Source organism: Chelmon rostratus, chromosome 23 (genome assembly GCF_017976325.1).
Source record: "Chelmon rostratus isolate fCheRos1 chromosome 23, fCheRos1.pri, whole genome shotgun sequence".
Lineage (NCBI taxonomy): Eukaryota > Metazoa > Chordata > Actinopteri > Chaetodontiformes > Chaetodontidae > Chelmon > Chelmon rostratus.
Genome location: NC_055680.1, coordinates 5,293,552 through 5,320,778, shown reverse-complemented (window position 1 = coordinate 5,320,778; position 27,227 = coordinate 5,293,552). Strand labels below are relative to the sequence as shown.

The 27,227-nt window shown below is 43.7% G+C and overlaps 1 protein-coding gene across 1 annotated transcript; it reads left to right on the top strand.

Moving 5' to 3' along the window:
• LOC121626272 (interferon-induced very large GTPase 1-like) lies at window positions 1-24,248 on the top strand. The gene is made up of 7 exons (XM_041964679.1): window positions 1-105; window positions 381-460; window positions 606-681; window positions 891-1,139; window positions 1,413-1,673; window positions 9,225-11,883; window positions 21,223-24,248. The coding sequence occupies exons 2-7, from the start codon at window positions 419-421 to the stop codon at window positions 23,237-23,239; spliced, it is 5,304 nt and encodes a 1,767-aa protein (XP_041820613.1). The 5' UTR covers window positions 1-105; window positions 381-418; the 3' UTR covers window positions 23,240-24,248.
• The last annotated feature ends 2,979 nt before the right edge of the window (window positions 24,249-27,227 follow it).

Here is a 27,227-nt window from a genome sequence, read left to right as displayed (position 1 = left end):
CGTCTGTAACAGAGACAGTACAAACTGTACTGTGCAGAGGCTAAGGGCAAGTGTAGTGCTTTGTCCTGGTGCTATCTTTGCCATGAACGAGTCTCTCCAACAAAGGTGGGCTGCAATTTCTATGTCAGTGTTTTCCCCTTACTTTAAGACATGAAATAGTGTTCAAATGTAGGCTTTTCATAGACCACAAAAGAAACATGATTCAGCATGTTTTATCTGTCCTTTAAGGCTCCCATAGTGAGCTGACTACTGCATTTATTTTTTGTTTTAGTCTATATTGTAGTCTAGCAGGTTGTACAGTACAGTTGAATGTGTGATGTGTGGGTAATAGTGATAGTTGTTGGCAAGAAGGTAACACAAGGTTCGTCTATTACTTTCAGTAAGAACCAGCTTGAATAAACTGGACCAAGGAGGTGGGATGGCTGAGAATGTCACCACAATGGAAAGCTCGGAGGATGAGGTAAACTACTACTAGTGCTACTTTTTACATCTCTAAAATTAAACAACACTACAAGCCAAATATATGTTGTCCCATCAGCTATTGTCAATGGGACTGTGAATGAATGAATTCCAGTATAAACTGCATGTTTTTCTCAACTGCCAAGGACTTCTATGATGCATCTGAGTCCTTCCTTGACGTACACGATGAGGAAGGAACAGACACTCCACCACAGTCTGACTGTAAGTGTGACTGTCAATAACTGATCCAATTTTTTTTTGTTTATTTTATAATCAGCAAAGAGCAAACTCTCTTCTTCAAGATCAGATGGAAGAAAATACGTATACATCTATCTTCTTGACTCTAACTGATCAGCCTCAGTGGACTTTTTATGATCATGAATGACTTCATGCTGTAATGTTGAAAAACTGATGCTCTTCTCTTATGACAGATGTTCCTCCAATAGGAGAAATAACAGTTCTCAGTGCTGGCCAGGAGGCTGTTTCTCTTGGCTTACGAGTTGGGTATAAGCTGCAAGTAGATTACTCCTGTGACACACAGAGAAGCAGTATTATCATGGAGGACAACAGCACTGTGGAGGTTGAGGGACTGAATCCTGGTACTGAGTATACTTTCAGCATCATCAGGATTGCTGGCAATGGAAATCGAAGCAAAGCAGCCTCGCTACGTGTTTTTACAGGTAAATCCAAGAAACAAACCAATAAAAAAACAATATGTAGAGAAGTGATATCTGGGATCATAACCTAGACAAGTGTACTTCTTATAGTGTGGTATGCTCTCAATTTACAAGTTGTAAATTCTGTTTCTACAAATTAGGTACAGTATGCGACATGGATTTGTCCTTCACCACACTGCTTTAACTTGGCAGTGAAACAGCACTTTAAAATGCAGTCAAACATTGACAGAATTTCAATATGCAGTTATAAGTGAAACTGTTCCATTATTCCTGCAGAGCCCAGCCCTCCTGTGCACATTGCTGTCGATGAGGTCAGCAGTGAGTCACTGTCTCTACACTGGGACATTCCTGCTGGTGAAGTGGAGTGTTACATTGTGACTTGGTGCAGTGAGGGGGAAATTGTGCAGGAACTGACAACAGACACAAATAACCTGACCCTCAGCGACCTGAAGCCAGGGGTGTGTTACTCTCTCCAGGTTTCTGTACAACTTAGGAATGGGAAAAGAAGCAAGTCAACTGTAACATCTGCCCACACAAGTAAGTAAAATAAAATCATAATGAATTTTTTTGTCAAAATAAAGTCACAGCCCTGTGGACAATCATACTGTAATTTTTATCACGACTCTGAAAATGGATTAAATTAAATCAAAGCAAATACAAACCTACAGAATTTTTTTTAAAGCTCAATATTCAAGTTTTGATATGAAAGCCCCTGCACAAGAGTGGTCCACCAACACAAAGATCTTCTCACAGTGTGGGCTTGAAAAGACATTAATTGATGATCAATGAATTCTGAATGACTGCGTTTTTCACAACGTAGTCTACAGCTGTGTTTTGGGTTATTGTCCTGTTGAAAAACACATGATGGCCCAAAGAAAAAATCAGATTGGATGGCATGTTGCTGCACAATTCTGTGGTAGACATGCTGGTTAAGTGTGCCTTTAATTTTGAATAAAGTGCCAACAATCTTTTACACAGCTCTTCGGCCATGAAGGCTTGACTTATGCAGTCTCCTCCAAACTGTGGATGTTAAGATGTGTCTTCTACTTGAACTCTGTGCATTTATGTGGGCTCTAATCTGCTGTTAATTGGTGATTTGTAAGGATGCTAACTGTATAATGAACGTGTCCTCTGCAGCAGAGGTAACTCTTGATCTTTCTTTCCTGGGCCAGTCCTTACGAGAGCTAGTTTTATCATAGCATTTGATGTTTTTTGTGACTATATGTCCAAAATGGGTGGAGCGTGTGTGGAGCTGAGGGAGGCCAAATGAAGCCCGTTTTCTGGAACCCAGCAGCTGCCTCTCTGTGATGGTTTTCAGTCCAGATCTCATGTTACTGGTGTTGGAGACCTGGTAGTAAACTCCACTTTCTCCCTGTATTGTTCCTTGGCACCGCAAATAGCTCTCCAGGACACTTACCTGTATTTCTTGTATTTGTCCACATTGCCAGAGTTGTATGCACCGTGTTACCTGGCATCTGATTTGGGAATGTTGGTACAGTGTGTCAGGTGGGGACTCAGATCAGGACTTAGAGGCAGAGATTTACTCACACAGTTCTTTATTGTTCAACCCAAGAACCACTTCACTGAGTGTTAAACAAATAGGCTATGAAAATATTCTAGGTAAAAAGCTATCACTATAATATATATACTATAAGAAAAAAAAACAAAGAAACAGAAAGCGCTCACAAGGAGGAAAAAGCACTAACTCGCAATGGCTATGAAATTTCAGAAACAAAAGATGCTCCAGAAGGAGGAAAACACAAAGGGCTATGAAAACGGAAATGACTTACAGAAGCTAGATAAGAAAAACTATAAACTCAAAATACACTCCTAAAGAACGGAGGAATTAGAATCTAAGTAACAAAATAAATCCAACAGAAAATCACTCAAAAAGGAGGAAATCAATTCGACTATGATATAAACTATGAAAAGAAACCAGAAACTAGATTATTATTACTAGATTATCAAAATTATAAACAAAAAACACTCACGAAGAGGAAACAAGAGAATGCGAACAATGCTGTGGCTGTGGCAAAGACAAGGGAGAAGACAGGCTCGGGTGAATCGCCTACAGAAGAAAATACAAACTATACTAATAAACAAGGATCGCTCCCTCTCCTTTTATTTCCATTCTGTAAATATACAAATGAAACGGTGCATTACTTCGTGACACGTCTGTCCAACTCAGCAGGAAGTGCTGTTATTTACGATTGGCTTTAATTTTAAATTAATTTTCCCCAAATGCAAAATACAAAAAAAATATAAAATACTACACGATTACACAAAATGTCTCTCGCTCCCTGCTTCCTAATTACTATTTTCCAATGAGTACAAGTGATTAAAACACAGCAAATATTCTATGTTGGGGTTCCTACACATTACAGCCGGAGTTAGCATAGCAACGGCGGCTACAACAAAAATTAACTTAGTGGCTAACTTTACACACAACAGCTCCAGTTACACTTCAAATACTCAGTGGGAATAAACGGCCAACTTTCCCCACTCTCGCCATAACACCCTGCATACTTCTGTTCACTCATTACCCAGTTTGCTTACCTGTAAATATACATATGAAATGGTGCATTACTTCATGACACGTCTGTCCAACTCAGCAGGAAGTGCTGTTATTTACGATTGGCAGGGGTGCTCACTGGGGGGATACTCCCTCTTGTGGCGAAAAGAGGCAACAACACCTACTCTCCTATACACCGTTTTAAATGCAGGAACTCAGAGCACAATCGCCATTTTTGTTCATACACAGCAAGGAATATGTATTTTGGAAGGCAGTACCTTTTAGCTTTTTAACACTTTATGTTTTATATTGCTATAATGAAATGAGACTACAATTAAATGAAATTAAATGAAATTAAATAGCCATTACATTGAATGAAATATAGGGGGTGGCTTTTTTACATTAACCTTTTGTATTTATGAATTTCTTATCCAATGAACTAATGGACTCATCTTCACAACAACTGTGACAGGGAAAAAAGGTAAGGCAAAGTAAAGCAAGGCAAGACTATGGCAAACAACAAGACAAAGTAGCAAAGAAATATAAAACCTCAATACACAACGTGGCATGGACTGGCGTAGGTTCAGACTGCAGGAGACAAGACGAACTGGCACAGGACAAAGGGAAACGCAGACTATATATACACATGAGGTAACGGGGAACTGGTGGAAACAATCAGGGCGGGGTAGACAATCAGACAGGCGGGAAGGACACCAGGAAGTCAAGGGCCTGAAACGAGAGGAGAGTTACGTTTCACAATAAAACAGGAAGCCACAAGACAACATAGACACAGGACAAAAACTAAACAGAATTCTTGGACATGACAGTACCCAAACAGACAAACAGAGGAGGGGCTGATTACTTTGGACACCGGGTATGGGCCTACAAACCGTGGAGCCAGTTTCCTGGAGGCAACATGGAGGGGCAAGTCCCGTGTAGAGAGCCAGACCTTCCGGCCAGGCTCATATGTCGGAGCAGGTCAGCGTCTCCGATCTGCAGCCCTCTTCATGTTGTCCATGCTGCGTAGGAGGACCTTGCGGGCGGCTGCCCAGATGCGGTGGCAACGCCGGACCATGGCGTGAGCCGATGGGACAGTGATCTCTTTTTCTGTCTCAGAGAAGACAGGGGGCTGGTAACTGAAGACACACTGGAATGGTGGCATACCGGTGGCCGAGGTGGGGAGCGAGTTGTGGGCATATTCCACCCACACCACATTCTTGCTCCAGGAAGCTGGGTTCTGCGACACCAGACATCGAAGGCATGTCTCTAACTCCTGGTTAAGACGTTCAGTCTGGCCGTTTGATTCTGGGTGATACCCAGAGGTGAGGCTGACAGTGGTGCCGATGATTTTGCAGAACTCTTTCCAGAATTTGGAAATGAGCTGGGGCCCTCGGTCTGAAACGATATCCCTTGGAAATCCATGAATACGAAGCACATGAGTCATCATAATTTCAGCTGTTTCTTTAGCAGAAGTCAGCTTGGGCAAAGCAATGAAATGAGTCATCTTAGAAAACCCCATCTGAACTTTGGAGGAGCTCTTGTTGCGGGCGCAGATGGAACACGCCTCCACATACTCCTGAACCTCTCGCTGCATGGAGGGCCATCAAAACCTTTGGGCAATGACACGCATGGTTCTTCTGACTCCAGGGTGGCAGGTGAGCAGCGAGGTGTGAGCCCAATGGATCACCTGTGGACGCATATCAACAGGGACAAACAAGCGATTCGCCGGACAGCCACTAGGTGTCGGTTCTCACCATTAGCTTGCTTCACCTCAAATTCTATTTGCCAACTCACCGCTCCTACTACACGTTTAAGTGGTAGGATGGGCTCAGGTTCCTTGGCAGAAGGCTCGGGGTCGAACAGATGAGACAGGGCATCAGGCTTGGTGTTCTGGGACCCCGGCCTGTAAGACAGCACAAAGTGTTACGTGAATTCAGTCTTTTAGCTTTGCGAATATATTCGAGTTTCTTATGGTCTGTCCATACAATGAAAGGGTGCCGTGCACGCTCTAACCAGTGTCTCCACTCCTCCAGGGCAATTTTGACAGCCAATAACATCATAGTTTCTCTCAGCCGGCGAAAGCTTTCGAGACAGGAAGGCACAGGGGTGAAGCTTCTTGTCCTCTTCGGAGCGCCATTATTGGAGGCGTCCACCTCCAGCACGAACTGGGATCAGGAACTGTGAGGATGGAAGCAGTAGTGAACCGTGCTTTGAGCTGATGGAAGGCCTCCTCAGCTTGAGGGGACCACAGGAAAGGAGTTAGTGGAGATGTGAGTGCATGGAGGGGTGCAGCTATGGCGCTGAAGTTTCTGATAAACTGTCTGTAAAAGTTAGCAAACCCCAAGAATTGCTGAACCTTTTTACGGCTATCAGGTCTAAGCCACTGAGTCACAGTGCTAACTTTAGCCGGATCCATTTGCATCTTTTAAAACCCGTCTTCCACTCATCACCCTCTCTGATTCGAACCAGGTGGTATGCGTTTCTCAGGTCTAGCTTGGTGAAGATCTTGGCCTGCTGAAGCTGATCAAATGCTGATGACATGAGTGGCAGAGGGTACCGTTTTTTAATGGTAATCTCATTGAGTGGCCCATAGTCAATGCGTGGTTGGAGAGACCCGTCTTTTTCCCCCACAAAAAGAACCCTGCCCCAGCTGGAGATGAAGAGGGACGAATAAGGCCAGCCTTTAATGAGGCGTCAACGTATTCAGTCATGGCCTTCTTCTCAGGGCCAGAGATGGAATACAATCTACCCTTAGGAATGGGGGCCGCCTGGGATCAAGTCAATGGGACAATCATATGATCTGTGAGGGGGAAGCGAAGTAGCCTTACTTTTACTAAAAACCTCACCCAGATCGTGGTAGCACCTCGGAACTGATGTCAGGTCAGGAGTTTCAGAGTCTGTGTCGAAATTAACAGAGGCAGCATGAAAACCAGTCTTCACATTCAATTCATGACATGACTTTAAACACTTGTCTTTACAACTCTCAGCCCAGTTCAAAACCCTCCCAGTATTCCAGTCAATGTGTGGGTTATGTTCTCTTAACCACGGAAACCCCAGAATAAGAGAGTGCTGGCTAGAGTTATACAAATAAAAACACATGAGTTCATGGTGGTCATCAATGATCACTGTCAGTGGTTCAGTCTTGTGAGTCACCTGGAAAAGCAATCTACCATCGAGAGCACTGGCCTCTATAGGCTGGGTTAATAGTTCAGCGTTCAAATGAAATAGAGGCAAACTCCCAGTCCATGTGACTCTCATCAGCCCCTGAGTCAATGAGTACATTAAGACAAACTGTCATGATGCTTAACCTTGATCTGTGTTAAGGCTCGGAGAGAGAATTCAGCGGAGGAGAAACAGCTCACCAGTATCCTCCCATCTACTGGCGAGCCTGCTCTTTTTGCTGGGCACCCTGCGAGGAGATGACCTTGCTGCCCGCAATAAAAACACCTGCCTTCCTGCAGCCGGCGACGACGTTCCTCTATGGATAATTTGGAACGTCCCACTTGCATGGGTTCCTCTTCCTCCTCGGAGGACACCTTCCTCTGTGGAACCGGTGATGGAAAGCGTGAGGAACTCTGCCGACTCGGCTCAGCAGCTGCAGTGCAACCCCAGCGGCGACCAGCCTGTAACGCTGTTATGTTTCGGCTACGTTGACGCTCCTGTACACGATTATCAGTTCTTATAGCTAGGGTTATCAAAGAGTTCAGGTCAGAGGGCAGATCAATGGGCACTAACAAATCTTGAATCTGGTCAGAGAAACCCTTTAGAAAGACATCATACAGGGCTGTGGCATTCCATCCGCTGTCTGTGGCTAGGGTGCGAAAGCGGATGGCATAATCACAAACAGAGTCCATACCTTGTTTGATGTTGCTCAACTCTTGTGCCTTCTCTCGGTCGGACGAGAGAGGATCAAAAGTCCTCCTCAGGGCCTGTTTAAATTCATCGAGGGATCCACAGATCGATGAATCACGGGAACACTCAGCCATAGCCCACGCCTTCGCCCACGTCTCTCCTGACACGGGAAATCATTAATGCCACTTTGGACCGTTCTGTGGGAAAGGCTGATAGCAAGTATTCATTATGCATTTCACAGTCAACTATGAAAGGCTGGCATTCTCCAGACTCTCCGGAGAACTTTTCGGGTGGAGCAAGGCGAGGAGCTGTAGCGTGGAGAGCTGGGCCCAATGATGCTTCAGCAGCCGTCGGAGGCGGTGTGGCTGCTGGGTCAGGGGAGGTGGAACCCTCCGTGAGGTGAGCGAGGACTTGATGAACTTGGTTTGCCAGGAGGTCCACTTGGGTGGTGATGGCTGCTTTGAAACCCTCCTTACAGTTCGCCAGCTCCTTCACTCCAAATGCAGAGAGGACATCGGATCCTCCTGCTGATTCAGGCGGACATTTTGGGAGCGAATGGCAGCCGTTAACTGGTCTGAGTCGGCTGGGTTCATGCTGGCCAGTTTGTACTGTCACAACCGAACTAGGACTTGAACCCAAGTGCACGACTCAGGAGACAAAGTACAAATAAACAATCATTAATCACAAAGTATCAAATTACAGTCACTCTTACAGGGGTAAATAGAAAACTACACTAATAAACAAGGATCGCTCTCAAGGAGGAAAAAACAGCAACCAAAAATCGCTCTTTCGAGTAAGACAACTGTGACAGGGAAAAAAGGTAAGGCAAAGTATCAAAGTAAAGCAAGGCAAGACTATGGCAAACAACAAGACAAAGTAGCGAAGAAATACAAAACCTCAAGACACAACGTGGCATGGACTGGCGTAGGTTCAGACTGCACGAGACAAGACACTGGCACAGGACAAAGGGAAACGCAGACTATATATACACGAGATAACAGGGAACAGGTGGAAACAATCAGGGCGGGGTAGACAATCAGACAGGCGGGAAGGACACCAGGAAGTCAAGGGCCTGAAACGAGAGGAGAGTTAGGTTTCACGATAAAACAGGAAGCCACAAGACAACATAGACACAGGACAAAAACTAAACATAACCTAACACAATTTCTTGGACATGACAGAGGGTTTCATTCTTGAGTGTTGATCTGGACCTATGTGTTGGGCAGAGAGATTACTGACTCACTGACCACTGATCACTGATCACTGAATGGGTCTTCCTTCATCTCCATTAATTCTTCGAGACAAACTAACACGTTGGAATGATGTTACCTTTTCTGGTGCTAGCAGCTCCACAGTAGCAACAAGGCACCCCTTCACAAATATTCCTTTGAACGAAGTTTTCTGCTTCTTAGCTATTAGCTTGCTCACTCGGAACTTGCCTGTATTCCACTGTCATAATGTGGCCTTGTGAAAGCTGATTGTTGGGCACTTAAACTATGCTGAAAAGTTTTAACTTTATTCAAGCGCATCTAACTGAATTGCCTCGCAGGCCAGATCAAAAATACTCATATATATGGCTGAGAGGACGAAGGTTCCCCACCCCAGAGCTAGGTGTACCTAATTAACTGGCAACTGACTATACGTTACAATTAATTTTGATCCATGCTTTAGAATATTGGAATAACTACTGATGGTTTTAATATTAGTTGTTTTCATGTCCACAGAGACACAGCTGGAGAGCTTACTGGAGGATCTGGGGTTGGAGCAGCACTACACAGAGAAACTATCCCTGAGCACAGTACTTCAGATTGACAAGAGGACCATCAGTGATGAGCCTGCCAAGTGTAACGCAGATCTTCCATGGTATTTTCTGAAGAAACTGATGATGGTTAATGTGACAGCTAGAAATGTGAAATGTACATCAGTATGTGAGTCAACCTGTGATGCTGCCTCAGAGAATACAGAGTTAGATTTTGATGATCTGTTTGACATTCTACATTCAGGTGACATGCTGAACCCCCTTGACATAATCACTGCTCTCTTTCTGTGTTCTGATGGTTTTGTACAGCAGGAAATGGCACTCAAAATGTCTATGTGTCAGTTTTCTGTGCCTCTGTTGCTTCCCAATTGTGACACAAAGCAGTGCACACTCATGCTTTGGGCCATGAGAGACATTGTTAAAAAGTACAGACCTCAGTCCCTTTTGGAATCCAAGGGCTTTATTGAAGACAGAATTGTTGTCTCTGAACTCCCAATGATATCTTTCGTGAGACTGGGTGAGTGCTCCATGTCCAAGTCAGAGATCCTCAATAAGCTTCTGTGCAATTCACAGCAGTACTATGACACCTTTGTTCACCACAATATGGAGTGTGGTGACAGTCCAAGGAGAATTTCCAATGGACTGACTGAAATTACTTGGTACCTTCCTTGTGGGAACAAAAACATGGATATCTTCAGTGAGCCAGTGGCTGTAGCTAACCTTCGTGGTGACATTGCTTCGTGTGAAACACAATTTTATTTTTTATGCCAGACATCTGCAGCAGTTTTTGTGTTCTTTGACACTTTGGACTCTGAGTGTGAGCTGCTTACCAACCTACACACCAACTCACAGATCTTCTTGGTGGGTAACCATCAAAGCCATCGCTTCGATAAAGATGCTCTAAAAAAAGTAGCAACCAAGTTGGGCTTGACTAAAGACAACATTCTCTTGAAGGCTAAGCACATGAATGATGCAGACTTTGTCAAAAATCTGCGTAAAACAGTCAGCAATGTGGTTGAGAACTCAAAGATCAAGATGAGAATTGAGCAGATGGCTGACATTGCTCATGAGCTGGGAATCTGGGTGGACGAAGACTCTTCAGAGTGTCAGACTGCCAAGGCAAATGCAGATGCTATCACTGCAGGAATTCAAGACATCCTTAAATACAAAGATACAAAACTACCACTGCAAGGCCAAATATGGAAAGACCTGACTTGCTTGGAGAAAGAAGAATTTCGGCTGCGAAATGTCGGGTCAGAAAACATAGAAAAGTACAAAAGTGATCTTCAGGTACAGAAAGATAACCTTCGACAAAAACAGAACACTTATGACATGTCAGATGCAATGGCATGTTTCATCAAGGCAATATCCAGCCCAGGGATAGAGAGGTGCTATTTCCTGAAATGGCTGCGAATGAACCTCGATAACGTGTCTCGAGAAAAACTGTCTGGCCTCAGGGAGCAGTACAAAAAGAAATGCAAAGATTCTAAGAACAAAGAGGAGATCAAAGAAATTGACAGACAACTTTCCAACAGCTCGCTGGGAACTGAACACTTCTTCCGTGAAATGGGTCAGATCTATGAAGCATCAGTGTCCCTTCCGGAAAGAAACAGATCACGTCTACAACTCCAGCATCTGCCCAAACTGTGCGCACAATTGTTGCTTGACGGCTTTCCCCTTGAGCTCGTGGATGGAGACGCATCGAACATCCCTCTCAGATGGGTGAGTGACGTCCTCTCTCAGCTCAATGACTTGGTGCCTCCAGAGAGCAAGATACGAGTAGCCACAGTTCTTGGAGTCCAGAGCACAGGAAAGTCTACTCTCCTCAACACCATGTTTGGAGTGCAGTTTGCAGTCAGCAGCGGTCGATGCACTCGAGGTGCCTTTATGTTGCTCATCAGAATCGATGAAGATGTTAAAAAAGAACTCAAGTGTGACTTCATGATGATCATTGACACTGAGGGCTTAAAGTCACCAGAGCTGGCACAACTGGACAACAGCCACGAGCACGACAATGAGCTTGCAACACTCGTTGTGGGGCTGAGTGACATCACTATCATCAATATTGCAATGGAGAATTCAACTGAAATGAAGGACATCCTACAAATAGTTGTGCACGCTTTTCTCAGGATGAAAGAAGTGGGCAAAAAGCCCAAATGCCAGTTTGTTCACCAGAATGTGTCGGATGTTTCAGCCCACGAGAAGAACTTACGAGACAGGAAACTCCTCTTGCAACAGTTGAACGAGATGACGCAAGCGGCGGCCAAAATGGAACAGAAAGAGGAGAACAAGAGCTTCACTGATGTGATGGAGTACAGTCCAGACACTGGGAACTGGTACATTCCTGGACTCTGGAATGGAAACCCACCAATGGCACCAGTCAATGCAGGGTACAGTGAGGCTGTTTATGAGCTCAAGAAGAACATAATCCAAACTTTTGGAGGTTGTGAGTCATCTGCTAATGATATCTTAGACTTTGCAGAGTGGACAAAAAGCCTGTGGAATGCCGTAAAGCATGAAAACTTCATCTTCAGCTTCAGGAACAGCCTAGTGGCTGATGCATACATGAGGCTGTGCACAGAATTCAACAAATGGGAATGGGAATTCAAAAAAGAAATGTACACATGTGTAGCACCGGTATCACACCACTAACTGCGCCACTGGACCAGTTCTAGGCTCTAAGGAGTGGGGAGCAAAAATAATTACACCAGAGACCGTTGCTTTTAGTAGAAAAGGCCGGCAATTTACTGAATGCAAACACACATATAAAACACAATACATAGAACCAAAAATACCCTGCAGGTTCCCAAAAATGAGGTAAGTATAAATAAAAAATATATATATTTCACTCTTTGTTTTTGTTCTTTGGTTCACCTAGTTTATTTTAATAAAGCTAATCTAATTTAATTAGACCAGTCTCTTTTTCCTAGGTTGTACCTATTTTAGGATTCCTATTTTTCTTCCTGAGTTAACCCTTTTTTCTTTTACAGGTAAGAAAATACTTTCAAAACCCAAGTGAATCAAAGTGGACCACAGTTTTTCAAATCACATTCAAAATATGAACATATGAAAATAAAAAGTTTTGACACTTCAAATTTAAGTTCAAATCCTAATATGAGTTCAAGCGTTCAGTTCAATGGAAAGTTTCAGTTCGATTCAGTCCAAAAAAAAATAGTTCAATCAGTTCTCAGTTCTGTTCAGTTCAGTTCAAATTAGTTCCTGACACTCCTACCGCTCTGGCAGTGAGTTACCACACACAGAGGATTTCCTCAATGATGCGATGGAGGAGATGAGTTCAAGGTCTGGGTCTGGCTCGCCATCTTGAATCCCGTCTGTGGATGTGCACGCCTGCACATGGCAGACCAATCCTTGCTCCGACCGAGCAAAAAACCTGACCTGTGTAACAGGCCATGAACACAATAAAGCTCTTTTTTAAATCTTCAATTCACACACATAAATTATTCACATTCTCCATAAACACAGAATATTAACGGGTAAACAATTTATGACGGAGCATTACTTTGTAAACAGCGTTTTTAGCGTTAACTCTCCGCCAAAAAGGAAAAAAAAGAAGTAAGAAAACGCATGAAAATAAAGACAAAACTCACCAAAACCGATGTGGCTTAGTTCTCACAAAAATCCCCGTCAGTTCCCGACCAGATAAGTTATGTTTTCGCGACTGTTTTATCGACTTTTTCTCTACTTTTTCTGTTAATTGATCACCTCTCGTTTCCTCTGCTCTCTCCCTCAGGTCTCTGCTGCAGCGTCACTGAGGTGCTGCGTCTATGTCGCTGGTCCCTTAAAGGGGAGCGACATTATTTTCTGCCTACAGACTTTTAATCCTAAACATTAAATGATTGCTGAATTAACATTTTTAATTAACTCTGATGATGAATTGACATTTTATGAATCACTTTAAACTTTTTTTTAAACTTATTTATGCAGCTTTTATTTACTATTTATTTTTATTTATATGATATTTTAACATGGGTTACATCCTCCCCTCTTTACCTAATGCACGTCCCTGTGCATTTTTAATTTATACTGTCATAGCTCTAAGGGGTTTTGGAAAGCTAGGTTCTTCAAGGGAGTCTGTAAACACATCACTCAAGGTTTGAAATAAAGACTGAACTATTGTAACCAACGGGTTTCCTAGCTCAGGATAAGTCAGTCTTTTAGTCGCTTTTCTGTCTCTGACAGGTCTTCCTGAACAGTCGCTTGCGTCCTGGTTGTCAGTTTGGTCCAGATCACTTGTGTTTTCTTTGCTCTCCTGAGCAGGTTGAGTAGACGGATGGACATTTTCCAGGTCTTCCTCAGGTAGGTTTCCAGTTTCCTGTCCAGCAGTTGAGTTGCTCTCTTCAGGATCAGGTAAGTCGGAGTCTGCAGGATCAGGTAAGTTACAGTCTGCAGGATCAGGTGAGTCACAGTCTGCAGGATCAGGTAAGTTACAGTCTGCAGGATCAGGTGAGTCTGTCTTTTCAGGGTCAGAAAAGTCATCAACTGCGGGATCAGGTGAGTCTTTATCTCTGGGTTCAGGTAAGTTCAGATCATAAGTCTCTACTGGAGAATCCTCAGGGAAAGCTTTAGCTACGTCTGAAGGATCTTGCTCAACAGCAGTCAACTCCTTGGAAGGTTCCGGTTCATCCCTTTCAGGTAAGTGTTCCATGGGTTCAGGGGTCAGATCGGAACTTAGTGTTTTCACTCTTAGGTTTCTGTGATAGTGATATTCCTCAGAGTCCGATTGGGATTCATCCCCTTCAGCTCCATCTGATGTGTCATTTTTAGAATGTTGTCGAGTTCTCGGACGCCTCACTGCCTTTGGCGGGTTAGTTTCACTTTCGATTGGGGTCACAGGAAGGAAACCGCATGGCAGGAGGAGATCACGATGAAGAGTTCTTTGTGGACCATCTCTGGTCTCAGGTTTCACAACATACACTGGGACATCTCCAGCCTGTCTCAGGACAACATACACGTCGGACTCCCACCTGTCGGCTAACTTGTGCTTGCCTCTGAGACGGACGTTTCGGACCAAGACTCTGTCACCTTCTTCCAAGGTGGACTCAACAACATGCTTGTCAAACCTTGCTTTGTTGCGACTGGCTGTCTTTTTAGCATTCTCAGTTGCTACTCTGTAACTGTCTTTGAGTTGGGATTTCAAGTTGCGGACATATTGCGAGTGAGAGCCTGGCTGATGATTGACTGGTAGGCCAAAGGCTAGGTCAACTGGCAGTCTCGGCTGACGCCCGAACATCAACTCGTAAGGGGTAAAGCCTGTTGTCTCGTTCTTAGTACAATTATAAGCGTGTACTAACGGCTTGACGTAGTCCCGCCAATGACTCTTTTTCTTGTTCTCGAGGGTTCCCAACATGTTGAGCAGGGTCCTGTTGAAGCGTTCTACAGGGTTCCCTCTCGGATGGTAAGGTGTGGTTTTTACTTTTTGAGTACCAATGAGCTCGCACAGTTCTTTTATTGTTTCAGACTCAAAGTCAGGACCTTGGTCACTGTGGAGTTTTTCAGGAATGCCATAATGGACGAAAAAGTGGTCCCACAGGGTCTTGGCCACTGTCCTGGCTTTCTGATTCGGGGTGGGGACTGCCACTGCATATTTCGTAAAATGGTCGGTAATGACCAGAATATCTTTTGTACTACTGGAGTCCGGCTCCACACTGAGAAAATCCATGCACACAAGTTCGAGTGGTCTTGTGGCCACGATGTTGACCAGTGGTGCGGCTTTCTCTGGCATGATCTTCCGTCGTATGCAGCGGTTGCAGGTTTTGACCTTAGTTTCCACCTCGGCAGACATTTTGGGCCAATAGAACCGCTTCCGGACAAGATCCAGGGTGCGCTCTGTGCCCATGTGGCCCATGTCGTCATGGAGGCTCTTGAGGACTAAGGATCTCAGGGCTTCAGGGAGCACAAGCTGGTAGTGAGTCTGAGCGCCCTCTTGCCGCCTGCGATACAAGACACCATTTAAGACCTCCAGCTTGCTCCACTCCCTCAATAAGAGGCCAAGCTCAGGAAGTTCCTTCCTCAAAGATGGTGGGGGTTTCTCTCCCAACTCCACTTGCCTGAGGACTTCACAGATGCAGGGATCAGCATTTTGCTTGTCTCTTATTTCAGCTGGTGTTAACGAGGAGACGACTGGTAAGCCACCAAGCTGATCCTCCTCCTCAAAGCTTTGTGGGAGAGCCATTGGATGATGGGCAAGTGACACAACCAAGGTGGTGCTGGGTGATGTTTCCACAGGGTGATTGTCGGTCACTTGGTGGACCAAGTGCTTTTCACAGATGGCTTTGATAGTGTTCTCATTTAGGTGTGCATAATCAGCCTCCGACAAGTGTCTCTTTGTGAACTGTTGTATCCTCTCCAACTCTTTTTGTGATGTTGTGTCATCAGGTACTCTGCTGTGAGGACGTCTGGACAGCCCGTCCGCGTCTTGATTCTGCTTACCGGCTCTGTACTGTAGCTGGAAATCGAATGTCGACAGAGCGGCCAACCATCTGTAACTCGTGGCATCGAGCTTAGCAGAGGTAAGAATGTATGTTAATGGATTACTATCTGTGACAGCAAGGAATGTGTTCCCGTACAGGTAATCCTGAAATTTCTCCGTTACTGCCCACTTAAGGGCAAGAAATTCTAATTTATGCGCAGGATACCTGGACTCACACTTCGACAGACCTCGGCTGGCATAAGCAACAACGCGCTTCTGTCCCTGTTGCTCCTGGTAGAGGGCAGCACCGAGGCCCGAGGTGCTCGCATCTGTATGTAAAATGTAGGAGAGCTTAGGGTCAGCAAACCCGAGGATGGGTGCGGTCGTCAGCTTTTCGATTATGGTGTCAAACGCTGCCTGGCAAGCAGGCGTCCATCTGTTACCAAATGGGTCCTTTGGGTTGAAATACTTGTCAAGGTTAATTGTGGCTTTAGCGTGCTTCCTCAGCGGCGGATAGCCCGCAGTGAGCTCGTTGAGTGGCTTCACGATCTTCGAATAGTCCTTCACAAACCGGCGGTAATAACCGCAGAAACCCAGGAAGGTTCTTAGCTCCTTCAAGTTGCTTGGTTTTGGCCAGGTTTTTAATGCTGCTACTTTGTCAGGATCAGTTTCAATGCCTTTTTCAGACACGATGTGGCCGAGGTACTTTACAGAGGTTTGGAAGAACTTGCATTTCCCTGGCGACAGTTTCAAGCCAAACTCTTTCAACTGGTTGAGCACACGCATCAACCTTTCCTCGTGCTCCTCCAGTGTTGAGGAGAAGATGATGAGATCATCTAAAAAAACTAGGGCTTGCTTTAAGTTCAATTCTCCCATACAACGCTCCATAAGCCTCTGGAACGTGCTGGGGGCGTTAGTTATCCCCTGAGGCATCCTGTTGAACTCGAAGAATCCTAGTGGGCAGACAAATGCAGTTTTGTGTTTGTCTGCTTCTTCCATCTCTATTTGATAGAAGCCTGATTTGAGATCGAGCACCGAGAACCACCTGGACCCACTCAACGCCGAGAAGGACTCTTCCAGATTAGGTAAAGCATATGAATCCTTTACTGTTTGTGTGTTCAATTTTCTGTAGTCAATACAGAGTCTGACATCGCCATTCCTCTTCCTGACGATTACAATCGGCGAGGAGAAAGGTGACTCCGATTCACGAATGACTTCTGCATCGAGGAGATGCTGGAGGTGAGTACGCACAGCCTCTATGTCCTGGGGATGTATAGGTCTCGGCCTATGTTTGAATGGCGTCTCGTCACTGAGGGTTATGTGATGCTTGATTTTGTCAGTGCGGCCAAAATCTAGCTCGTGCAGTGCAAACACCTCTGGCATGGAACTCAATTTCTCTGTCATCCTCTCTTTCCACTCATTGGGTACAGGAGAGTCAGTGAAGTCAAAGTTGAGATCTGGTTTTTGGTCAGGTTTTGTGGGGGAGTCTGAGTCAGGGGTCTTGACAGATTGAACACTCGTGACAGTGTGTATCTCTGCTATGACAGCCTTTGGAGTCAGGGTGATGTCATGGTGTGACTCGTTCTTGAGCATGACTGGTATGCAGCGTGGCAGCTTTGGTGGTAGACTTACCAGGCTATCTGTCACCAGGATGCCACCTGGCAGGCACGTTGACTTTGGTGACTCTACCATCACCCACTTTCCAACATCAGGCGTCCTGCAGCTTACTGATCCTTTGAGGACTTTGGTCTGCCCAGCTGAAATGGTCTCGAAGTCTCTACTATGAAGCCTTACCTCTCCCAGGCTGGAATCAACGGACTGTCTTTTCCGGATCTCAAGGGTCTTCAAGACGACTTTGCAGCCATAAGGAAGAGACTCATAGTTCTGGGGTGCGATGTCTGCATACTTTTCATAGAGTACATCCAACGTATTTGTGCCTATAAGCACTGATGACAAGGTGGAACGCATGTCGGGTACAACCAAGACCAGCGTAGGTACCTCGATGTCAGCTCCAAGCAAGCTCTCAGGGAATCTGATGGTGGCCTCAACGTAGCCAAGGTAAGGGACGCTTTGACCGTTGGCTCCTTCCACTTCAAGCAGGTCATTCAAAGAATTGAGAGGTAAGTGAGACAGGTTCTCCAGATAGAAAGAGTTGGGGATCGTTGTTACTTGAGAGCCTGAATCTAACAAGCAACTGCAGTCTTTGTCAGCGATGATCAATTGTGCAGTGCACTTGGCTCCAATCAGACCTTTTGGCAGGGTCACTGACTGTCTTTGCATATGAGAGTACACATGGGCTCTGTGCAGCTTCTTTTTGGGACACTTTGTCTGTGTTCCAGTCCCCGTTTGTCCCACAACCGGAACTGAGTCTAGTTTAAAGGATCAGGCTTTGGAGCGCCATGTCGACTGTCCCATGCTAACTGCTTTTCTTTCAGCTGCTTCCTCTTCTCAGCCACAAGAGATGGGTTCGGCTCGCTTTCACACTGAGGCTTGATATGTCCGTCCTCTCCACATCTAAAGCAATACCAGGGCCTTGGTCTATTGCTTGTGTTGTTGTTTACATCTCGGCTGTGGGGCTGTAGCCTTTGAGATGTGTGAGCGATAGCTGGGGAGTGTGTGCTAGCTGTTTGGGGAGCTAGTGGTCTGGAAGCTGGTTTAGCTTTTCTACTGTCTTTCTGTGTGATACGTGTGAGCTGGGACTGTAAATCAGCTATTTGTTTCTTTAAGTCTTGGATTTCAGACTTGTGATCAAGAGCTGGCTGAGATGAGTTGCAGTCTTCTTCACTCTGCATATCAACACCTTGATAATGAGAAGACACTCTTGGCTTTGAAACATTGAAGTGCTGTTTCATGCGCGATACTTTGGAAGAACGCTTATCTTCTGCTGTGCGGAGTAACAAGAGAAGTTCGGCAAAGGTAGGTGGGTTCTGTTTTTTTTGTTCTAGCTGGAGTTCAGCTATCAAGATGTTATCCCAGCAGCCCCTGACAAACTGCCTGAGAAGATGCCGGTCAAGGTCGCTTGCAGTTACACCTCCCCTCCTGAGGGTGGTGCTAAGCATTACCTGCAGCCGTTGTAGATAAGCTGAGGGTTTCTCACCATTATCTTGCATTGTGTTGAGATACTTTGCGAAGAGGTCATCTCCGTCCTCGACGGTGCCGAAAGCGGAGTCCAAGATCTCTAAGTACACATTAAGAGGAGATTCAGGTGTCAGGTGCTTCACAATATCAATAGCAGGTGACAAGAGACTTTCAAGGAGCTTTCGTGACTTGTAAAGATCAGACTGTGTTGTGTCTTTAAGAAGAAGTTCGACGTTGGAGCGCCATGCCTCATAATCCACTTCATTATTGGGACGTGGGACACGCCCAGAGAAGGGTCTGAGTCTCAAGGAAGTGTGCACCTGCAGAGCAGAGTCTTCATTTCTCACTATGTGCTCAACGATTACTTTTTGTATGTCGGGTGGATTGACATCAGAAAGTTTCAGAGCAGGCTGTGTCTTTTCTTTAGATGGCGTCGATGGTGGAGACCAGTGATGTTGAACATGCTGCTCCGGGGCTATGCTGGGCAGGGGGCTTACCTGTGCAGCATTATCAGGGTCATATTGCTCTGGGGTATCAGGTGAGTTCTGCTCTGTATCTTCATCTTGTGTCTCTGAGTGATCTAGACCGACAGTCTCACTGATGAGGGAGAGCTCTTCTCTGAGGACAGCTGCGAAGTCTTTGCCAGTCTGTTTTGCAATGTCCTTTAACTCTGTAAGGTAAGTCTGTGTAGCTGTTTTGCTGGCTACAGGTGTGTAAACACTGGCTAAAGCTCTGATATGGTAGGTGACATCAGTCTTAGTCTTACTGTTAAGTCTGTATGGCAATGAAGGTAAGAGAGACTGCATAGCTGTACCATACACATACTCTACAATAACCTGTTTGCCTGACTCTTGTTCAGTGAAATCTACTGGAATTACCCTTTGAACGGAACCATATTGTTTCAGGAAGTCATTTATTTCTTCGTCAGTTTCTGTACCGGTTACACCGCTAACTATGACTGAGTTAGGGATTTTTACACTACTTGTCTGAATAATATCCATATTGGTAAACTGATAGCAATATTATACGGTCTCTGGTTTCTAGTTTTAAATGCTTTAAGCCACTCCTGGCTGGCTCGCCAAGTTTGTAGCACCGGTATCACACCACTAACTGCGCCACTGGACCAGTTCTAGGCTCTAAGGAGTGGGGAGCAAAAATAATTACACCAGAGACCGTTGCTTTTAGTAGAAAAGGCCGGCAATTTACTGAATGCAAACACACATATAAAACACAATACATAGAACCAAAAATACCCTGCAGGTTCCCAAAAATGAGGTAAGTATAAATAAAAAATATATATATTTCACTCTTTGTTTTTGTTCTTTGGTTCACCTAGTTTATTTTAATAAAGCTAATCTAATTTAATTAGACCAGTCTCTTTTTCCTAGGTTGTACCTATTTTAGGATTCCTATTTTTCTTCCTGAGTTAACCCTTTTTTCTTTTACAGGTAAGAAAATACTTTCAAAACCCAAGTGAATCAAAGTGGACCACAGTTTTTCAAATCACATTCAAAATATGAACATATGAAAATAAAAAGTTTTGACACTTCAAATTTAAGTTCAAATCCTAATATGAGTTCAAGCGTTCAGTTCAATGGAAAGTTTCAGTTCGATTCAGTCCAAAAAAAAATAGTTCAATCAGTTCTCAGTTCTGTTCAGTTCAGTTCAAATTAGTTCCTGACACTCCTACCGCTCTGGCAGTGAGTTACCACACACAGAGGATTTCCTCAATGATGCGATGGAGGAGATGAGTTCAAGGTCTGGGTCTGGCTCGCCATCTTGAATCCCGTCTGTGGATGTGCACGCCTGCACATGGCAGACCAATCCTTGCTCCGACCGAGCAAAAAACCTGACCTGTGTAACAGGCCATGAACACAATAAAGCTCTTTTTTAAATCTTCAATTCACACACATAAATTATTCACATTCTCCATAAACACAGAATATTAACGGGTAAACAATTTATGACGGAGCATTACTTTGTAAACAGCGTTTTTAGCGTTAACTCTCCGCCAAAAAGGAAAAAAAAGAAGTAAGAAAACGCATGAAAATAAAGACAAAACTCACCAAAACCGATGTGGCTTAGTTCTCACAAAAATCCCCGTCAGTTCCCGACCAGATAAGTTATGTTTTCGCGACTGTTTTATCGACTTTTTCTCTACTTTTTCTGTTAATTGATCACCTCTCGTTTCCTCTGCTCTCTCCCTCAGGTCTCTGCTGCAGCGTCACTGAGGTGCTGCGTCTATGTCGCTGGTCCCTTAAAGGGGAGCGACATTATTTTCTGCCTACAGACTTTTAATCCTAAACATTAAATGATTGCTGAATTAACATTTTTAATTAACTCTGATGATGAATTGACATTTTATGAATCACTTTAAACTTTTTTTTAAACTTATTTATGCAGCTTTTATTTACTATTTATTTTTATTTATATGATATTTTAACATGGGTTACACATGGGTTACAGAAGTTGAAACAAAAATGTCCAACTTTGGCAAAATTAAATCTGAGACATGTGACATGTCAGAATTTCTCTCTGATTTGAAAAGTGAAGCTTGCACAGTGCTGTCTGAATGGGAGACAAAGATTCTTGAAAATCTGAAAAAGTACTTCAAGCAAACAGAGGGCCACGTCTATCTAGTAGAAGGGTACAGAGAGGACTTTGCAAACAGTGCAAAGAGCCTTCGACGAGAAATGGAGAGCTCTGTAATTAATCAGCTCACAGCAGCAGCCGATATCAGACAGGGAATGACAGAAATTGATAGAATCAAGGATAAACACACTACAGAACTAGAGGGGAGAGTGTGTGCATTGATTGAACAATGTCGGGGGAAAAAAATCAAGATGACCGACAGACAGCTGGATAGAGAATTTGACAAGATGTGGACTAAAACAGTGAATGAACTATCCTTTTCAAAACAAAATGCCACAAATGTCATTGCAAGTGTGTCCTTCTACTTGAGAGCCAATCTATCACGTAAGGGGAGTCGTGTATGTGAGTTATTAGATAAAAAAAGTCTGCAGGATTGTGGACTGGTGCCTTTCAAATACACAGCTGAAGGACTTTACAACAAGTTCAAACACAAAATCAGCAGGTGGTTCAACATTGAAGATCACGTAATGGCTTTACAAAACATAGCTGACTGTGTCATAGCAGAATGCACAGCCTTCATAACTGAAAAAATGGAAAGGAAAAATAATTACCACAACACTTACATCCAGGAGATCCTGCACAAGATTGATGAGAGGCTGCAAAGCAGTAAGGATGCTAAGAGAGACATTGAGTTTGAAGTTTCTCTGAAACAGCACATCTGTGGAGTTGCAGCCAGACAGTTTCAGAAAATGCACGAAGATTTCCTACGTGACAATGATCCCTACAGATGTCTGAACCAAAACAAAGAAAAGTATCGTGCTGATTTTAAGGACGTGTTCCATGAACGAGACCAGTGCCAGAAGAAGGCAGAAGAATTCACCAACCGATGCTTGAGACCTGCAGTTGAAGACTTTGTCAGCCGTTTCTTGGGTCCTGATATCGTTGGTGAAATGCAGTTAAGCTTCGAGTTCAGCACAAGAATGCACTTTCAGTTTTCAGTTTTACTGGATTTGCTCTCAAAGAAAGACTTTGAAGACTACCTGAACTTCATTTGCTACTATGAGGATTATGTGAACAAATGGATAAGTGACCGTGTATTGGAACACTTTTCAAAGGGGTCTACGACATATGAGTCCGAGGATCGACATCTCCAGTCAAGTATCAAAAGCATAAATGATGCTATCAACAGAGCTAAAAAAGAGAAGAGAGGCAACATGAAGGAATTCATTGAAGATGTCTGTCAGGAACTTAGCGGTAAACTGGTCATTCCCAAGGACGCTCTTGATGCCTTCATGATCCTGAACAATGCCACCCCAGAACAGTTTGCTCACTGGCTCACAGTGTGTGTGACGGAGATGGCTGAAGCTCTTAGAAAGACGTTTAAAGAGACAGACATCCAGCTGAAACTGAAAAAGCTTCATGTGAAGCCTCAGAAGGAGCTTTTCACCAAAGTGATCGGATGTGGTAAACTGTGTCCATTCTGCAAAGCACCCTGTGAGGCAGGAGGAAAAGAACATAAAGAGCACTTCACTTCACTGCATCGGCCAGAGGGTCTTGGTAAATACAGGTGGACGTCAACAAACAAACTTTCCACTGACATTTGCACTTCCTCTGTCGCCGGTAATGGTTCTTTTCGCTGCAGTGAAACAAATGGTGAATATCACCCTTTCAAGAATTACATCAAAATTTTCCCAGACTGGAAAATTGCTCCAGATGGAAGTCTTCAGGCATCAGACTACTGGAAATATGTACTGGCAAAGTTCAACAAAGAGTTTGCCAAAGCATATGGAGCAGAGCCTGCTGATATTCCTGCAACCTGGAATGATATCACATACAAAAAGGCAGAAGACAGTCTCAAAGAGTCCTTTAACGTCAAGTGAGATGACTAACATCCCCTCACCTGCTTTAGTCTACAGTACCCAAGATCCTCCTTTCAAGGATCGTTTGATTTTACTTGTTTTTTATGACAAAGTTGTAGATATTGTCAGTATAGAAAGACATTTTACCATTCCAACGTATGATGGGTACATAAGAGAAAATCACTGCAAATAGTGCTCACCTTTAGCGGAGAATGTATTTCACTTATTTTATCAGAACAATCAGCTTTATCTCTATGTTTATGTTCATGAGGATATTTTAAAATGCTTCTTGATACTCGTCAATGTGCACATTTAAGAAACATACTGAATGCTTCTATTCTGATTATGTCTGAGAGGGAATTTTTGATTTTCTGTGGCAGGTTAATGTCATTGTGTTGTCACAGAAAAAATCAGTTTCTGAAAAGATCAGAAAGGCAGCAAAGTGAAAGAAAACATTTTTTTTTCCTTTTATCGAATTAAATATGATTTGGAATCTTTTTTGTTTGTTTCTGTGATGTATCACTCAGTCTGCATGTGGCATTGTCACAACCGGACAGACAGTTAAAAAAAAACCTAATTGTGATTTGCGAATGAGAATTTAGAATCTGTTTGTTTTTCAGCATGTAAGCTCCACATTTTTTCCTTATCTAATTAAGTATAATCTGTGATTTCATTCAGAATGACACTCAGAATTCAAATCTGTTTTATTTCAATGAAGTATCTGATTCCAAACATTTACATTTTTAAAGAAATGATAAGAACTCATTCATTGTATATGTGGTACTGACAACATGCAAAAATGACAGAAAGTTTGTTGAGTCAAATTAAGTCTGATATGTGATCTCTTTAAGCAGAATTTAAAATCTCTGTGATTCTTTCTGCAGAGTACCTGATTCCAAACAGTTACACTTTTAAAGGACTTTAAATATCATTCATTCGACATGTGGTGCTGTCAATATATCCGTCAATATATTTACATTACTTACTCGTGTTAACTGATTCAATAAAGAGACAAAATTGGCAGACTGGCTATGAATGTCTTTAATGTTTCCCAGATCAGAATCACAGCATACAGTGTATAATAACTTCTAAAGTAAACAGAAATATCATCACCTCATTTATTTATAGAGTTTTACTATGTTTTTTTTTTTTTAATAATCATCTTTTTTAAAATTCCATTATTTAACATCTTTCTTCATCTCAAGTCTTGGGTTTCTGAAGTCAACAAAGAATGTAAAAACAAGACAACAGGTGCAACTTCGCAATGGAGACCAAGCTGAAGATTTACAGTGTGTGAGTGTGTAAGTGTCGCTGTCTTTGTGTATGTTTGCCATTGTGGACGTTAAGCATGTACTTCCATGCACCACTGAGCGGACACATCATCTCTAAATAACCTCAGTTTTGCTTGGCTGACTGCAGTTTTTGTGGAAGCTGAAATAAGAATAAACCCAAATCCAGCTAACTCTGTGATCCACAGGGCTGCAGGGAGTCATTTTATAACACAGATTCAGATTCAGAGTGCTAAGACGATGCTCCGCATACATCCAGCCTGACCCAGTGGTCAACATAGGTGCTCCAAGTCTGAAAGTGCCCTGGACTTCTCAGATTTACTTAACATTTCATCCATCTCTCAACTGTTTAGAACATGAAACTCACTGCTACATCTCTTCAGGTCAACACAACCTCCATAACCACGGTGCAGCACAGTGTGTGGAAGGAAAAGGTCTGACCACCTGTGTGATCTGATGAATCCATGAGGATGTGAGGCATCTTATGGTATCAAAGCCCTCATGTCTGTCCCACACGTGATTAAGTGCTAAAGCTACATGTAAACACTGCTACATGTGAGGTGAGCTAACATTTAATTGACTACACTTGTGTTTAATGTCTTCCTGACAATGAATCACTGGCCAGTTCCCTCCACCACCATGACATCCGTTCACTGGCCACAGCTGGCTTTTATCAGTGCTCTTAGCCTCTGAGATGTTTCCATAAATACTCTGAAGTCACACAGATCAGGCAGCAGACTCATCAGGAGTATAGTTGGATCATGACATATTTCAAAATAAAAGTGTGCTAAGGCTTGAAAAAAAAGGGGGACAACATAGTTGGTCCTTCTTCTGCAGTCCCAGAACAAAGACCAATGAAACCACAGACTTTAATAGTTTTCTTACTTTAAAATCAATTGAAACTGGCAAATGCTAAGTCCAGCATCTTTGGCCCTCTGCAGTGGAGATGAATTTCTGCTACAGTGACTTTCATTTTTAGAAATAACGATGCTACAGGATGCCCTCATGATAATGGGCAATATGATAAGACAAAGAAAAAAAAACCCAAACATAAATTAATCAATAAAACTCATTTTGTGGTGGCCTGAAACGTGATCTGTGGCATGCATTTTTGACTCACCAGTGAATTTGAACTTCAAGCTGGCGACCGTTTTTTTTTTTTTTTGGCAAACTGCACCTGTTGTCTTTTGTTGTCACAAAATAAGCATTTCATTCATTCCCTCAAAAAAAGAAAAAAGAAAAACAAACAAGAAACTTAATATTTACAAATATTTTGTCTGTTTGATTCTTACACTTAAAAATGTACAGTTTTGATCCTCTTCCAGATGTTGTGTGTCTGTCTCTGTCCTGCCACCCAGTTTGGTATTTTTCTTCAACACATCCAGTTCCCTCAGAGTGGGCTGACTGCTGTGAATCCGTCACAATGGCGCCCTCCAGTGTTAGCTTATAAAATAGACAAGGAAAAAGAACAGACCAAACTAAATACCTTGTTTCTGTTTTCACCTCCAGTGGTGTCATTGTGGCTGTGTTGTGGTGAGGTTTACTTCACAACCCCTCACTGCCTCCGTATCCAAAAGGGTTCATAAGGATCTGGTTGGACATATTAGATCCTCCGTAGGACAGATCAGCAAGGTTTCATCCTGGCAAACATTGTGGGTAGAAAGATGGCCATGCCTTTCAATGTCCTTAAACGCTTGAGTTCATCCTCTCTTTTGATTTTGATTTCTACATTTAAGGCTGTGAGTCTTTTTCCACTCTCGTCTCAGGGTCTCTTTTCCACAGCGTGCACCTTTTCCTGCGCTGCTGTCCATCATCTGTTCCACAGCATTTAGAAACCTGCGGCACACCAAAGTCGGTTGTTTTGTGTTTTATATTGTGCACATTTCCCTTGCAGTGGGCTTACAAAATCTCTGACAGGAGCAGCCAGGTATATCTCTCCCCTTCCAGGCCTCCCCCACCACCCAGTTAGGCAGTAATAAAATAGAAAACAAACAAACAGGCTAAAGCTAGAGCACAAGCAAAGACAGCACCGGTGACTAACTTCTCCCATACTGGATGTAGGCTGCCATGTGATTCCTGTGGGCTCAAACAATGGCACATCAGTAAAGTTAACATCCTGCATTAACCAGAGTATCACCCTTAATCCATGTCTGAGATCCTTCGGAATCGGAGGGGGGCATGGCTGAGCTGTAGGCCTGCACACTTTCACTGGAAACAAAACAGCAGAATCAGAAACAGCAGTTGTCAACTGTGTTGCTTTTACCCTGTTTAGGAGATCAGTGCCCCTTTTCATCTCGCAGCTCTGCGCCGCAGGCTGTGTCGGCCCACCGGTTACCCTCAGTGTGCTTAGAGTTTAGTTTACAACTGATGAGCTCATGAAAAGTCACTAGCTTAGTGAATTAACCCTTGAAAGTGAGGATAAAGCAGAGCTGAACTGAGGTCAGAAATTGTGTCGAACAGCGCTGACACAGTGAAGTCAGGTGTTTCGAAATTTTGTGGCCACACCGGGGGAGTTTTGGGTGAACGACGCAATACGGGTGTCAGTTTTGAACACAAAACTAGTCTACTGATGGAGAGCGGGGACAGGAGGGAGGAAGTGATGTTGATATGGGGGGAGGGGGGGTGTTTGGGTACGCAGCTGGAAAGAGCTCATTTTGGAAAGTTTTAACCATGGAAGCTGCCTGTCTGCCTCTCTATCTCTTTGCTGTCTAATTAGGGTC